Here is a 16,081-nt window from a genome sequence, read left to right as displayed (position 1 = left end):
ACTACATTTCAATAATATACAAAAAAGGGAATGGGTACAACGGAATAACCATCTATTAAAAAAATAAATAATGACAAAAACTAATAAAATTTCACTTCTTCTAGCCTTTCTATCTGCGATCTCTTTTATTATTATTTTTTTTAGATATCAAAGACGACGATGGCTTTGTTTTTTTTTTTAGATCTTAGACCATTTTAAAGGACATCAAGTCCCCTAAGCCGCACCGGGCAGCAAATACCCAATACATCTTTGCGCAAAGCGCCCTAAACGGGCGTCTACGGTGCCCTTTCTATTCGGCGCTCCTGGGCGGTCGCCCTACCCTAACGCCGCTAGTGCCGTGGTGAGTGACAGAACTCAACACCATTCTTCTGGTAACACCACAGCGAGGGAATGAAAATCCGTGAGTTCCCTGCGCACCGCTCATATTCCAAGATATTATGTGAGTGGTGGAACTTAATGCGCTTTGTGCTGATACCAGAGCGAGAAAATGAAAATGTTTAATTTCCCCAAAGAAGAACTAAACCCACGACCGTTGGCTTTGTGGTCATACTGTCTCTATTTTTTATAATTTTACAACTTTACCATTAACCTTTACAACGAAATTAATGTTACGAAGGAGGTTTAAATGAAATCGAGATGCCAAAAATATTGACATTTAATTATTATTTACATTACCTACCATTTACCTACCTATAATGATAATTGTATCCTAGTCAATAAATATATTTATTTTCATGATAAAAGTTTATAGATTCTTATAAGAAAACCAAAATGCAGTCCCATAAATCTGTAATAAACAGCGGAATGATGGAAGAGCTATCAAAAAGTAGCATCTTCGAGTCCTCATCTAAACACAGCAAGGTCGCACTCAACTTTATGGAAACAAGACTGTTATATCGAATAATTGTTGATGATGTTGACGTTACACCAGATAATATAGTGGATCCTAATTTTATTACTATGGATGATACATTTTCACACGCGTCCCTAGCAAATAAAAATCAAGGTCGCAGTGAAATAACTCTGAAAGCGGGAAAAAGCAAATCCAAATCTGTCGCCGATGTCGGAATGAAGGTGTACGCTACAACGATCTCCCTTGACGACATCTATATCGATCACACGTTGAACACAGAAGAGGGATTTACATCTGGCGCGGTCGACCTGGAAATAGCACCTTCAGCTTTTTATTTGCCGAAAAGAAATCCCATTATGTCGTATCCACCAGAAATATTTGTTGTTTTAAAAGAAACCAGCACTCGCTTCCTTTTAAACTTTCCTAGTTTTTCATATGAAAAAGGAACGCCCGAAGGCAATACTGTCGAAGAAGAAAATGAATTCTACCAATACATAACTGTAGGGAAAGGTAAAAATCGTAAAATGGTGACAGAGGAAACACAAACTAAGGAATGTGTTACTCAAACGAGGCACACACTCGCTGTGAGACCTCAAAAAAGAAACGCTATTGCGTTTGCGTCGTTGTGGGATATGCATGATACTTATGCGCGCCTCGCCAAAGTAAAGGAAGAAGAAAAACCTGATGAAATGGTTATGTATCAAGCAGCTGCGCCCAGTTTACTGCGTAAGAAAAAAGATACCTATGACCCCTCAGCAGAGAGAAGGGGAAAAGTTTATGATGAAATTTCAAGATCCCCAGAATTTTTGGATGCTGTTCTTTTAACAGAACGGGTTTTAGCAACATTAGAATATTCAAATGCACAGAAAAAGTTTCGTGGTTTGATCAGATTAGATCCACTTTCATTAGACTTAATTTACATATATTCTATGAAACCTCTTTGGACACTGGAGTGTGAAGAGACAGAAGGTAGACCCATAGCAAGTATCAGTTTCAATCCCAAAAACCAAAACATACTGGCTGTCGCTCACGGGAAATTTACATACGCCGAACACCATACAGGGCTAGTGTGCGTGTGGTGCAGTAAAAATCCATGCAAGCCGGAGAGAATGTATAATTTTCAAGATCCATTAACATCAGTCGCATTCGCAGATAAAAACCCAAATTGGCTCGCGTGTGGTTTTGCAAACGGTGACGTATTAATTTTGGACATTACCTCTTATGAGGTCAAAACAGTCGCAAAAAGTAAGCGCGATACAAATCCCTGCTTCGAACCAATTTGGACGACAAACTGGCGGTCTATAGACAAGGACAACCAATATGTCATAACAACTTGTCAAGATGGAAGAATAAATAAATTCATGAGTACAAAAACCCATGATTTTATTTGTACCCCACTAATGCGAATTTCTACCGTCGAGGGTAAAATGAGGGGATTAGAAGCACCGAAGTTATGTACGAAAGAAGACGTTCCAATAACGAGATATCCAGCAGCTTTATGTATGAAATGGCATCCAAGGATAGAACATATTTATTTAGTGGGAACAGACGAAGGCTGTGTACATAAATGTTCGACACATTATTTAAATCAACATATGGATGTATTTAGAGCTCATACAGGCCCAGTTTATAGTTTGCAATTTTCGCCTTTCATGCCTCATTTGCTGGCAACTTGTGGTGCAGATAACGCGATACGGCTTTGGATGGAGGGCATTGACGATGTCATCCTAACAATGAATGGCCCTTCTGCCGTGTACGATATAGCATTTTGTCCAGTAAATTCGACAATTATTATATCAGCAAGTGGTAACGTCCTATCAATCTGGGACCTCCGAAGGAAAACTCACATGCCTTGTGCGGAATACTCTTTTCCTGCAAATGTAGTGTTAACATATATAAAGTTCACGCCATCAGGGGATAATGTGTTTGTTGGCGACACACAAGGACGCGTCCATACTTTCCATTTGGAAGATACACCTTTACCACCATTTTACCAAACGAAATTATTGGACGAGACGATAAAAAGAGCAATATGCACTCGACCACAGTTATTAAGGCAATTGGAGAAATTAGAAAAATTTAGAGAAAAATTTGGTGATTGACTCTCATAAATTAAGTATTTTTAAATATTAAATACACGAATTTTGAATTTGTTCTTATAACAATTGAAGAATCATGTTTTAATAATATTATTGTTAATATTTTTTATTCTCAATAAATATTATACCTTATATTTAAAAAATAATGTTAACTTAAATATAATGGGGATGTGCAAATAAAAAAGACTGGTTAACCTTCGACTCTTTATTCTGACATCAGAATGTAAAAATTAAATATAATTATATATTAATTAAATACAAGAAGTGCTCAAACTATAATTATAAATATAAATTAAGCTTATTTCTTATAGACATGACTAGGGTTTTGAAAGCATTTGAAGCTGATACTCCTTCTTTAGCTCCTTGAGATTGGTTTCTAGAATCGCCACCTGAAAATATGGTTTTATATTAGCACTAAATAAATAATTATAGACAAAAATCAAACAAAGTAAGCATAGATTCAATAAATCTATATAAGTGGAAAATTAACAATAAAGTCGAAATTTACACAAAAAATGGAATTTCAAACTTATTAAATATCATGTACTCTAGCCACATACATTCAGGTCTAATGCTAATACTATTAAAATTTTGATATGATGTAGCTTTTAAAACTAAATGCTTATTTGCTATTATTAATTGTGAAGAGGTTTACTATTTATTACTAAGCACTGGCTCTTTCTAAAGACTAGCTTTACCATTTGTATTTATCAGAAATTAAAAATAGAAGTAGAAATTAAAATTTTAAAAAGTTATTTTTCTGTAAAATTTAAATTATTTTTTATAATGCAAACATTTTGTTCCAATTACTATTGATAATTAGCAATTTCACCAAGTTGTCTACTCCGAGGTGAGTGTAGATGAAAATATATAGTAATAATATTATATAAATATATTACATGTTTTGACAATAAGTTGCGGTAAGTTACCCACAGATGCAAAACTTTGCGATTCAGACACTGTGATCCAGGGCTGCAAAGGCAGTGGCAATTATTATTTCTTTTTACCAATAATAACTCTCATATAATAATAGAAAAATAAGCTTTAATTTCTTTATTAATATTACTACAATCAGGCATCTTTAACAAATGTCACTTATATATTAATTCATACAATATTATTAATTGAATTAATTTTAAATTGACAAAAACTTATAATTTTGATTGTTTGCAATAAATTTAAAGTTTATTTAATAAAATATAAGAGTTCAGTTCGCGAGATTTAAGCTGAGCTTTGCATTTATGTGAGTGATTATAAAAGTAGAGCTGGAAAGAAACTTTTAAAAAAATGTATTGTTAGAAATCAATAAAAAAATTCCAACATGATAAAATTAAAATCAATTCTCTACATCATACTATGCTTTCTAATAATTTATGCTCTTGTTTAAAGTGTTGTTTGACTTCATGTGAAATTATCGATTTTTGTCAACTACAAAACATACAACTTACCTCTTCAAACCTTAACTCCTTCCTCGCATCCTTAATATACCCCCTAATAATATTCATTTGCTCCAGGATAGGGTTATCCTCGTCATGTTGCACCCTATCCCCATCATCCCGTCTGTCCTGTCCTGCTTGATCCCTCCAAACCCTATCCTTCTCGGTTTTCTCTCTTTCTATTTGTATTTGTTTTTGGGCTCTCTCATATCTTTCCTTCCTTACTTCCTCTATTTGAGCCTCGGTTGGTAATTTACGGAGTGATAATAGGTCATCCTGGAATTCATTTTTAGAATAGTACTTGCTTAGTTTAATGATTTTAAAAATGTGCTGATATATTAATGAATTGGAATGTTTATATTTTCTTTAACATGACAAACAAAGAGAACCTAATAATCGGCGAATTAATAATAAATCATTGCCTAGAGTGAAAAATATATTTTTATTTGCACATTCTCATAAAAACAAAGCCGGATGTTGACTTCCGTAATTCAACATGCAATGTCACGAAAATTGGATTAGTGTCTAGAACTCTTAACACCAGTTTCCTTCTGCCTATCTACATGTAAAAATAAAACAAAATTAACCATATTTACCTTTATATATTGAGCGGCGGCTTGTCGTATAGCATTCTGTAGTTTAGCCTGCCTGGTGTTAGGTTCTGCTGGGAGCGCTATAATCTGCTTGCTCAAGAGGTCAATGCCCTCCGCTAGTTTTCCAATACGACCACGCATTGCATTTACATCTTGTAGATTGTATGTTGTTTCACCATCAAAAAGACTTTGACACATCTGTAACGGAAATATTTTTGGTGTCTATGACACACAGGCGCCACATACCATATTTGCTCCTATTCTGCTTGCACAGGTGACCATATTTGCTGTAAGATCCTACAGCAAATATGGTCATTGTGGTTTGGATTCTCCCTCAGGGAATGATTTAATTTCTCTGCTTAGGTAGAAACAAAGCATAAAGCAAGTTCACTCACCACTGGAAGCAATATGTTATTCATATTCTATCATTTCAGTGGGACAAAGTGCAGGGTTGAGTACTCTAAGCCACATGCAATATCTTGAATTCCGACTGATAACAAGGCACTGAGTGACTTAATACTAGATCTCTTCTTTTAATATAATTCTGCCTATCCTCCTATAACCTGGATAAAATGGGAGCCTGAAAAAAACTATATTTTCAAAATACCTTTTCATACATAGCAACTGCTGGTCGAGCCTGGTCTATTAAACTTCTCATCTGTTCATATCCAGTCATAAGAACAGTTTTAGCATTTCTATTCTCTTGAACCTGCTTTCTTAATTCAATAAGATTATAGCAATGTTCACAGAGACGAAGGCTATTTTTCTCATTGACTTCTTCTGCTTGTGAAGTCTGAGGCACGGACGGATCTACTATAGTTTCTGAAAGTAAGGCAATATAATAAATAAATTTAAAAAATGATTTGATTTGAGTGTTATAATAATAATAATGAAAACAGAACATATAATATAATGTTACTCTATGTGTGAAACAGTTATTCTATGATCTTTATTGGCAGTAAAAAAACATATCAACACCACACTTACTGGCAATATTTAAGTCTAAAAATATAGAGCAGTCATGACAGAGAATAGATCCACAAAGCCTACAATGGTGTTTTCTTCTAGTTAAACTAAATGCTTTAGCACAATTAGGGCAGAGTTTTACTGATGAACCATCAAGCCATGGCACAACCTGAAAAGATCAAGTATATTAATGCAGTAATAAGAAAACCTCATATATAACCTGTATATGACCTAGTGCCCAAAAATTGCACTTTAACTTTTTTGGTACTAATCATTTTAGCTAGTTATTAAAAGCATTAAAAAACAAAGTTACTCACTTCCTGCTCATGTTGTTTTCTTTGGTTGGCCTCACTTGGCATATTACACACTAATTTATCTAATCTGATTAACAATTTATTAGTCTCCGTAGCATATCTCTCCAATCTCGCAGATCGCACTGCTTTAAAATAATCTGATGAACTTCTAGATACGCCTATTGTCTGTTCTTCAATGGGATAGTTGTATTCCTGAGAATTAAACTTAAGAGCACGATCAAACGTCTCCTTCAGGTCTGATTCATCATTATTTAAGATTATTTTACGGGCTTTACCAAATATTTCTTTCAAAGATTTAAGGATATCTTGTTCTTCTTGGTGCAAACTTTCGAAATGAGTTGTGAGTTGACTAGCTGATTTTAGGTCGGCCTTACAAATAGGGCATAAAAATCCCTCTAAAATTTCATCTTCACTAGCAGCTGCCATTATTTCACATTAACTACTCGCAGTAAATTAAATTTTCCATTATAATTTAATTTGTTTAGATCAATTTTCATTCATTCACCCACTGCCACTATTCAATTATTCATTACTTAGATGAAACGTCATAAAGCGTTTTGTTATTGCTACTTCAAATTCAAAGTATAATTGTACATAAAATGTTGCAATCACGAAACGCAAGTAGAGTGTTGTTAAAATATATTGTTTTTTTTTATATTGCACTGTTTATTTTTATACTATTTCAGTATATATAGCTGCTGAATAAAAATAGTTTTCTTTTCATCTTGAGGCTTTATTTCCTACAACTGGGACATAGTTGAATGCACCAAATGGGGCTCGAACTGATAACTTTCGCATGAATAGTTACACGCTGCCCACTGTTACGTTTTGCTATATTGTAAATAACTAAATTAGTCATATACCTAAAATTATTTAATAATAAAATACTTCATTTCGAAATCTACTTTGTGTTTTATAATTACACTAGCGGACCCGGACGCGGCTACGCCTGCTTGAAATATAAGAATATAATTTCTATAGAAATATAATTTCAATCTAGATGAAATGCTAAAAGTGACTATTATATTTATTTTCATAAGGATGAATATCAAAATGACGCGGTAACGAACGCGGTCGCGTAGCGACGACGGTTGTTATTAACATGGCAGAATAAATTGCATGTCAAATTAGAAAGTATTTTAATTTATTAGTATATATGTGTAATGTAATGTTATATAGCCTATAGCACTTCTGAAGAATGCAGCTTTCATACAAAACAAAAACAAAGTAAATCGATCCAGTAGATCCAGAGATCTTAGCGTTCAAACAAACAAACAAACAAACAAACAAACTCTTCCGCTTTATTATATTAGTATAGATACTCTATTGTATTATGCATTTCCATTTGAATTTACGACCATTTGATTATTTTAAATCCGAGTGGAATTATAATTTTTTTTCATTTCCTCTAAAAGAAGTAATTTAGTATTTTTATATTAAAAATTTATTGTTCAAAACAAGTGTTTAGAATTTAGATCCTTATTACTCAGTAGTTTTTTATAGATTTATTCATTCGCTTTTATCAAATCATTCACAGGCAATAAATACAAGAAGACACCATTTTAAAACAAAATAAATAAATAGTTTCTGTAAAAACGTCACTCTAAAGAAAAAAATAAAACACAAGCTTTACATAGCAGATTTCATATATTCAGTGACATTATTGAACAATTCTTTTAATTCCTGCAACATATTTTCAGTTTCTGGCCAATTTTGTTTTTCGACTGCTTTTATAACAGCTTGTCCGGTTAAACGGGCCGAGGAAAGCTGTTGATTCACTTGTATGTGGTCTTTTGGTTCGGCTTCTTGTCTTGCTTTGATACTGTAATCTAGTAAATGTTCTGCTAGCTCCATCACCTTTTTACAAGTGTCGGGATTGCTTGACCAATTACCGCTCTGTAATGAAATATTACTATAATATATAGTATGGTTAAATAGTAATGTCATACATAATTATGTATATAAAATATAAAAAGTTAATTTTGGCTATGTTGTTAATTAATTCATAAGTTTATCATCAAATGTAATAAATAATCAAAAATAAATAAATCTAGACAATTTTTATTTATTTAACATGTACTATGTGATAAGTAAGGGATGTTTTTCCTCACCTGCGTAAATCCTTTATATGCTTTAAGTAAACGTTGTCCTTTCAACAAATACGTCGGACTTAAGTCTGAATATAGCCGCCATATTTCAGGTTTATTTTGATGAATGGACGTTATTCTGCCAAATAACTCCAAAGCACGTTTTCTTAATCTGTGTAGTATAAATCAGTAAATATTAATAAGAATATCAGAAATCATAATTACACTTTAACTCAAAGATTACTACACCAATTTAAATTAAACTTATTGTATAATTTGTCAATACCTAATAAAACAATAACATTAAGCGGACGAAGCCGCGGCAGGGATTGCAGTAATTATTAATTCCTACGGCACTTCATACGGCACATTCATACACAAATAACGGCGTTGAGTTCCGCCACTCAACACGCAATGCCTCCAGAATTAGGGGGTGTGTGGGCAACGGAGTGTCTTAACACGAGGTTCCCTCTACCTATCTATATCTATATATATATCTATCCCTACTGTGCGCGGCATAAAGCGTGAAGCTGCAAAAAAATACAAAAAATAATTACCTAGCAGCACTATTACCATCCGCATCTTGCATATCCTGCACAATGGCTTTCACTAATAGGGATAATAAATCAATATCCTCGTATTTTTGTTGTAAATCAAGTATCCTGTGACATCCGCGGAGGACATCTTCGAAATGGCCCGTGTCTATACTTACTAGTATTATGTTTTCCCATAGCTGGAAATATAATAGAAAAGATAGTAATAGATAGGATTGATTAAATTTTTTTCAAAATTATTTAAGCTAATTTTATACAGAGGCCGTTGAGGCACAGTGTGTGACTGAAAACGCGAGGGCTGTGGGTTCGACTCCCACTCGGAGAAATGAATACATTTTATATTTTCACTTCCTCGCTCTGGTAATATGACAAATCACTCAAGACGCAATGTCTCGATAATACGGCGAAAAGTGTGGAGTAGAATATCATATCACAATGCTAGGTTCCTTCTTTCCTTTAATATGTTAACTATATTGTTGAAAAACCATAGTTAAAAAATGTTGTCGTTCCACAGTTGTGGATAAACGCGATGGTTGTAGTTTCAAATACTAATATTTGTGTCATATAAGAGCAAAAGCCGCAACATCCATTTTTTTAAAATGTAATCTTAGTTAGTGTAGCTGCTACACTACATATTACACTTATAGTTACATTTAAAAAAAAGGATGTTGCTGCTTTTACTTTTATATGACTCATTTATTAATAAAACTACCTATATGTATATTAATTAAAACAACCTATATGTAATATTTATTTATAATATGAATTTTGTCTCAATTTATTGAGTTAATATTTTGTTATTGATTGAGTTCTTGTTGTTTAAATTTATTGAGACAAAACTATTTACGGGTTGAGAGTTAGAATGTCTTTAAAACAGCTTAAATATAATAAGTGTAAAGACAAAAAAAAGAACAATGTCGATTTTTTTAATGACATTAATCAAACATCAAAATAATATATATCCAGGCACAAACTTACTTTCCAATTATCATAATTAAATCTCAGAGCCTCCATTAGAGCCCTGTACGCCCTGTTCTTATCCCCTTGTTTCACATACACTTTCGCCAAATTATTCCACGCCTCGAATGTATTCGGTTGTAAATATGTATATCTTCTATAGGCTTTCGCTGATAATTCCCAATTTTCTGTTATTAGAGCTGAATAGCTGAAAAATATATTGAAATTTAATTATGTAAATAATAATTAAGTAAATTATTATATAAATATGTATAGCTGAAAAAATATAATAAATCACGGCGTTGAGCTTCGCCACTTAACACGCAATGACTCGAAATTAGGTAGTTACCTACCTGCGCGATAAAGAAAAAGAAAGTAAAAAAAAATAAACAAATAAATTTAGGAAATCTAAAGTCAAATCAAGTCAGTTCATCAGTTTAAGATAAGCATGTTTAATTCTTCGAAGACGCTCATTTTGAATTGGATTGATTATAACTTGTGGGAAGGGAAAATTTTACGGCACGTCATTTATATACAGATTATAATTTTAATATTTATTTTCCATCTATGATTGATTGGCGAAATCTAACGCAGCATGTACTACGTTAAAATCTTAATCTTAAGACTCTTAAACTTATATTGAGAGAAACTACTTTGAGTATGATATAAAAAAATATTCATACATATTTAAAATAAATATTTCTTACCCCAATCTCAACCAAACACTCTCTTGTATAGAATTAATTTCAACCGACTTTTCATAATGTGGAATACACTCTTCATACTTCTTGTGATCGTAGAGGAAGTTACCCCAGTGACGTTGAGCTCTACTACTTTTGTAGTTGGAAAATTCCCACGCCTTTTCATACCATTTTATGTCGTCTAAAATATTATAGAAAAAAAAATGTTACAAAGAAAACGGAGAGAGAGAAAGTAGCGCTCCATTCTCCCTGGCTACCCTGCTACAAATGTGCATGAAGTAAAAAAAAAATGTTTTTTAATGTTACATTAGGAAATAAGTTCTGCCAATTCTGAATTTAATGTTTCCCACTGAAGTAAATATTTATTTATTTTTATATAATTTATTTTTAATAACAAAATAGTATTCAAAATGTATTTAAAAGAAAGTTTATTAAATACATAATTTGAACAAATAAAAAATTAGATTGTTACGAAAAACTATTAGTTACGAATTAACAGTTCGTTTTATTTATATTGTATTATATATAATTATGTTAAATAGAGTTTGAAATCTATACTAATGTTAAAAGAATCTTTAGAAACTAATATTTAAAAAATCTTTGTATGTAGGACAGTCTAGATATCAAGGAAGACCATATAAATTATATTAATTGTTTTAATGAAATCAACAGAGTTACCTTGGGCACTTAGAATGTGTTATACACCATTCTTATATATTCCCCTTAAAAACGCGGGCAAAGCATCAAGTAAAAATTAGTATTAATAAGTATTTAAAACAATTAAAAAATATCACCTGTAGCATCACCAAGTAGACAGTACAGCTTGACAGTTGGTTCAATGTCTATCTGTTGCTGAATTATTTCTGCCGCCTTTAATATACAAAAATAATAATTTTAAATTTGAGATTAAACTACCAAAGCCACCTTTAAAACAATTATTTATTTCTTTATTTAGTTTTGCTGGTGGCTTTTAAATTAATAATACTATCTGGTCTGTCTGGCTTCAGATCAATTACAATTTGTGCATAATACTTAATATAATATATATTGAATAACCAAAATAATAAAATTATAAAAAGATAATTTATAGAAAGAAAATACAACATAAAAAGAATGTATATTATGTACATAAAAAACTAGAAATGAAAAATCTACAACTTAATAGTTCTAAACAATTCTTTTATTTAAAAAATTATGACCCTTACTAATATTTCCCATGGCACTGAAAGTTCTCCTACTATTACATATTACTGATTTCTAGAGTAATGCAAAATTTAAAATCATTCTTTTTTCTATTACCTTATGCCTCAATTGCAACATAGTATAACACACAATGACATCTTCCCATAGTTGTAACTTCAGGTATTCTTCTAAAGCTGCCTTAACTAAACCTAGACTTAGGTACAAATCTGCCAACTGCTGACGCCAGTTCCAAGCTGGGGGCAGTCCTGTTGCCCATAAGTATGAAAGTCTGTGAAGTTGCATGTATTTTTATTTTTAAAAAGTTCTTCTCAGATCTGAGGTAATTAAGTATCTCAAAATTAGAAGAATATAAAATTATATTACTTTGATTCTATCTCCACTCTTTTTCTCCTATAACAGAGGAGAAAAAATTAAAATAATTTAAATAGAATCTTTCCACCGCACGGAAATCGAATCTCACCTGCCTGTACTAGCAACTCCAGATTTATCATTAACAATTGTTTCACATTGCAACATTGCTCTTTCCACTGTTCTCTTATGACTCGCTTCCAACTTGCACCTTATTAACAAAATGGCTACCCGAGTCGCCCATGGCCCTTTACTTTGAGATAATATAGCTTCTGTATATGGCTGTAGCTCTTCTACCATTAAATCATCTTTTGGCTGGGATTTTTGTATGTATTGCCTGGAAAATTTTATAATTATGATTTTTTTGTTCTTTTTTACATTGTAGCAGAGAAACAAAGAAAGAACCTAGTGTTAAGACACTTTTTTCCCTTTAAGACACTTCTGCTCTCTTTTTCCCACCATATTCAGAAAAAAATAATAATTTGTGCGAATCAAATCCACAATCTATCGCATTTATCAGGATTGGACCAGAGACTCTTGGAAACGGTCGCCTATGTATAATTTTTTATGTTTTACTGAAAATAACTACACTAAAAATCGAATTAACACTTTAAAAATGTCAAAAATATTTCATCTTCATACAATCATATACTTAATCCAATTACTTAATAATTGTAACATTTATACAGACTGTTGTGGCGCATAGGGTAATGTCTGGGAGTAAAAAGGGACAGTTGTCTGTTCGATCTAAACCATAGAGTGGAGTTGGTGCGATTCTAGCATAGAGTGGTGTTGGAATCTTTAACTCAAGATGAAAGGAAAGGAGTGTCTTATAACTTGGTTGCCATTGCCTATTCTGTTATGCAGGAAGATAGCATGAAAGTGCCTTCAATTGTTTTGCCTTTTATAAATTTACATTTTATTAAAATAATAGATATAAACTTACACATTCAACAAACAAAGTGTTTGTTCTAAGCTTGGCAACTCTGCTTGACTAATCTTCTCATTGAATGAAATCTTATTAAGTCTTACATCATCTTGTAGTTCTATATCTGTGGGAAGATCTGAATTTCCATGGCTCTCTTCAGCAGATGGCCGATCCAAATTATCATCAAGTTGACTGGATAAAGCAAGCTGGGGTAAAGTATTTTGTTGAAACTTAGTACGCTTTCCAAGTACACCTGAAAAATGGAATTAAACAAAAATTAAATATGTAGACATAAAAATTTTATCTTCATTATTTATTAAGCTAAATATGTGTTGTCGTAAATATGACTGAAAGGATCATGGATTTAAGTTCCGCTCCAGAAAATAATGATTTTTCTTTGCACAGAGTTCTGGCACTGATCAGCCAAAGTCTGGAAAATCAGGTACAAAGTGGAGATAGAGTGAAATTTAACATAAATTTTGCCTAAAATCTGAAAAAGATCTATTTAACACATAAACTTATTTAAATTATTTTTTATGATAATATGAAATCAAATTCACCTGTTAGTTCTAATTTTAAACCAGCCATTTCTTTTGCCTTTAATAAATATTGTTCAACTTTTTGTATCCTTCCATATATTAAATAAGCTTGTGCTATTTCCAAATACAATAATATCTTAAGTCTTGGATTTTCTAACACTTGTGACTCATTGTACAGCTTTGCTATTAAAAGTTCTAGTTCATTATATAATGTTGCACTTGTATCTTCTAAAGCTCTTTGATGAGCAACTTTACATCGAAAACACCACCAGAGATTCAGCTAAAATTTGTAAACAAGAAAAAAATAATTCTATTAATTAATTAAGAAAATAAAGTAAGTAAATTAATGACAGGGATATTATATTTTATTTTATATATTTTTTTATTTATTTCAGCACTACAGATGCTTGGTGTGTACCCTTTTTTATTTTATTATTATATCTAATTTTTTTATTTTATATATAAATTACATTATTGTTTTTATACATACAATTAATACCTATTAAAAGAAAATATTATTTTTAACTTTATATTGTTTTATAAAATTTTACTTAGATCTAAGGTGTTAAGCAAGCTTTATTATAATATTATATTGTTATATATTATAATATTAATATTAATATTATTACATAAATAAAATTAATATAATATTTTGATATTAATTTTATTGTATGTAATGAATCTATTATTGCAGATTATAATGAAATTTAGAAATGATTAAGACTTTTAAGGCCTTAAGATTTCTTAATCACATTTACTTACTATAATATTTTTTTGAAAACTTAATGTTTTGAACACCTTTGGTACTCCTACTACCACTACTGCAGTATTTGAAACACAAAGTTTCCAAAAATTTATATACTAAATAAATCTATTTACTAAATATACACATACACAAATGCAATTAATCCAGTTAAATAGTTTAGTTTAAAATATAAAATAATAACTCACTAAATTTTGGTTAGCAGAATAGAGTGCATTGAATAATTGTGAAGAAAAATATAGCAATTCTGGATATAATATATTAGTGTATAAAGGTTCTGAATCTCTCTGCAATTTATTAAGAACATCAATCGATTTTGGCCATTCCACCCCTAAAAGATCTTCTAAGACAATTTCCTTGGGATATGGGCTCCAATTTCTTTCACAAAATAGCAATAACAAATTAATGGCGGTCTGCAGAATTTTCGTTTCACTGACATTATTATCACAATGACTCTTTATTTTGTTATCAAGTGCCTCATTTTCCAAATCACTATTTAAGATATCTTTACATAATTCTTTTTCACCTATCTCCCATTGTCCTGACCACAGTTTTTTTATAATATCTGAATCTGAAACAATGTACACGTAAAGATATTAATAATCCATCAAATTAAATCTTAAATACTATAGTAAATATGTTAATTACTAAAAATACCTGTGTTACTTAATTGACAATCAAAATTACATAAAAACAACATAGAATCTCCATCTATTCCCATTTTTTTTTTAAATTATGTCAATCTTTATATATCAAAAATGCAAAATGTTCAGACTATAAATTTAGTATAAAATAAATTAACAAAATATAAGTCCAAAAATCAAGTTACAAGTAACCTCTAATGCCAAAACATGTGTGATTGACTTTGACATCTAAACTTTATTGACAATTGACGATATATAGGCACTTCATATCGTCTCAGAACGCCATAATAGAAAGAACAGAACAGAACAGAACACTTCATATCGATATTTTATGTTAAATTACTGTACTTTAAATTTAAATATTGTATTATAGTTCGTGGTAGTAAAAATGATATTATTCATAATTTTAGAAAGATATATTTAGCCTTTATAGTTAGTAGCTTGGAATCAAATGCAACATTAAAAAAAACATTATTTTTAAAATATCTACCCAAGCTAATCAAACTGATAGCCCTGGCTACAGCCCTGGCACTGGCTTGCGCAGTCTATCTGTGAACCTCTGCCTTTAAGGACACGATGACTGCTCCTCAACCACGTCAACCAGATGAAGTCGAAGACGCGTGGCCCGTGCCGTGGCCGTGTATTTGATCATCTCGGCAGTAACTCCATCTGCTCCCACTTCCTTATCACATTTCAGACGACGTATTGTACTCTCGACTTTTTTTATACCGATTTCGCCATCAGCTAAACCAAGACTCAGCGTTTCGCTGTTACTCGAGACTGAGGCGTTCATACATCTCCTAGGAAAATTCCACCCATCGCTGCAAAAAGTGTGGTTGATCAGTTAAAATTTCGCCGTCCTTCGAAAGCACCCCTTTCATTCTATAGGTTAGCGAGCATCCTAGAGAAACACTAACTTTTCGCCAGAAAAGCTTCGTGTTATCCCTGAATTTGTTCGTTAACCTTTCATCTCTTTCATTCTCTGCTTTTCACGCTTCATCTTTATCAGTAGTTTCGTCTGGTGGTTTTGCAGCATATATGGGTCATACTCATATGAGTGTTATATTACAATAGCTATAACAAATTAAAAAAAATA

At 31.7% G+C, this 16,081-nt stretch overlaps 3 protein-coding genes across 4 annotated transcripts; 1 reads left to right on the top strand and 2 right to left on the bottom strand.

The window, feature by feature from the left end:
- Window positions 1-771: 771 nt before the first annotated feature.
- On the top strand, window positions 772-2,996 carry LOC146527487 (dynein axonemal intermediate chain 4). The gene has a single exon (XM_085204342.1). The coding sequence runs from the start codon at window positions 772-774 to the stop codon at window positions 2,953-2,955; it is 2,184 nt and encodes a 727-aa protein (XP_085060468.1). The 3' UTR covers window positions 2,956-2,996.
- Window positions 2,997-3,142: 146 nt separating this feature from the next.
- On the bottom strand, window positions 3,143-6,806 carry Rbsn-5 (Rabenosyn-5). Of its 2 annotated transcripts, XM_085204544.1 has the most exons (7): window positions 6,265-6,806; window positions 5,969-6,116; window positions 5,589-5,803; window positions 4,985-5,179; window positions 4,401-4,664; window positions 3,852-3,924; window positions 3,143-3,341 (listed from the first exon to the last, which is right to left on the bottom strand). In XM_085204544.1, the coding sequence occupies exons 1-7, from the start codon at window positions 6,685-6,687 to the stop codon at window positions 3,232-3,234; spliced, it is 1,428 nt and encodes a 475-aa protein (XP_085060670.1). In that variant the 5' UTR covers window positions 6,688-6,806; the 3' UTR covers window positions 3,143-3,231. The 2 variants fall into 2 exon arrangements, with proteins under 2 accessions (XP_085060670.1, XP_085060671.1); XM_085204545.1 differs by lacking the exon at window positions 3,852-3,924 and having other exon boundaries at window positions 6,265-6,805.
- Window positions 6,807-7,889: 1,083 nt separating this feature from the next.
- LOC146527485 (tetratricopeptide repeat protein 27) lies at window positions 7,890-15,202 on the bottom strand. The gene is made up of 12 exons (XM_085204963.1): window positions 14,999-15,202; window positions 14,530-14,912; window positions 13,600-13,858; window positions 13,058-13,292; window positions 12,224-12,448; window positions 11,860-12,031; window positions 11,355-11,430; window positions 10,567-10,741; window positions 9,881-10,067; window positions 8,906-9,081; window positions 8,373-8,520; window positions 7,890-8,157 (listed from the first exon to the last, which is right to left on the bottom strand). The coding sequence occupies exons 1-12, from the start codon at window positions 15,060-15,062 to the stop codon at window positions 7,891-7,893; spliced, it is 2,367 nt and encodes a 788-aa protein (XP_085061089.1). The 5' UTR covers window positions 15,063-15,202; the 3' UTR covers window position 7,890.
- Between the last annotated feature and the right edge of the window lie 879 nt (window positions 15,203-16,081).

The sequence above is a fragment of the Heliconius melpomene genome, chromosome 20 (genome assembly GCF_056956725.1).
Source record: "Heliconius melpomene rosina isolate 202511_hmr_F chromosome 20, ASM5695672v1, whole genome shotgun sequence".
NCBI classification, from domain to species: Eukaryota; Metazoa; Arthropoda; class Insecta; order Lepidoptera; family Nymphalidae; genus Heliconius; species Heliconius melpomene.
Note: the sequence above shows the minus strand (reverse complement) of the source record. Positions and strands in the feature narration are given on the sequence as shown.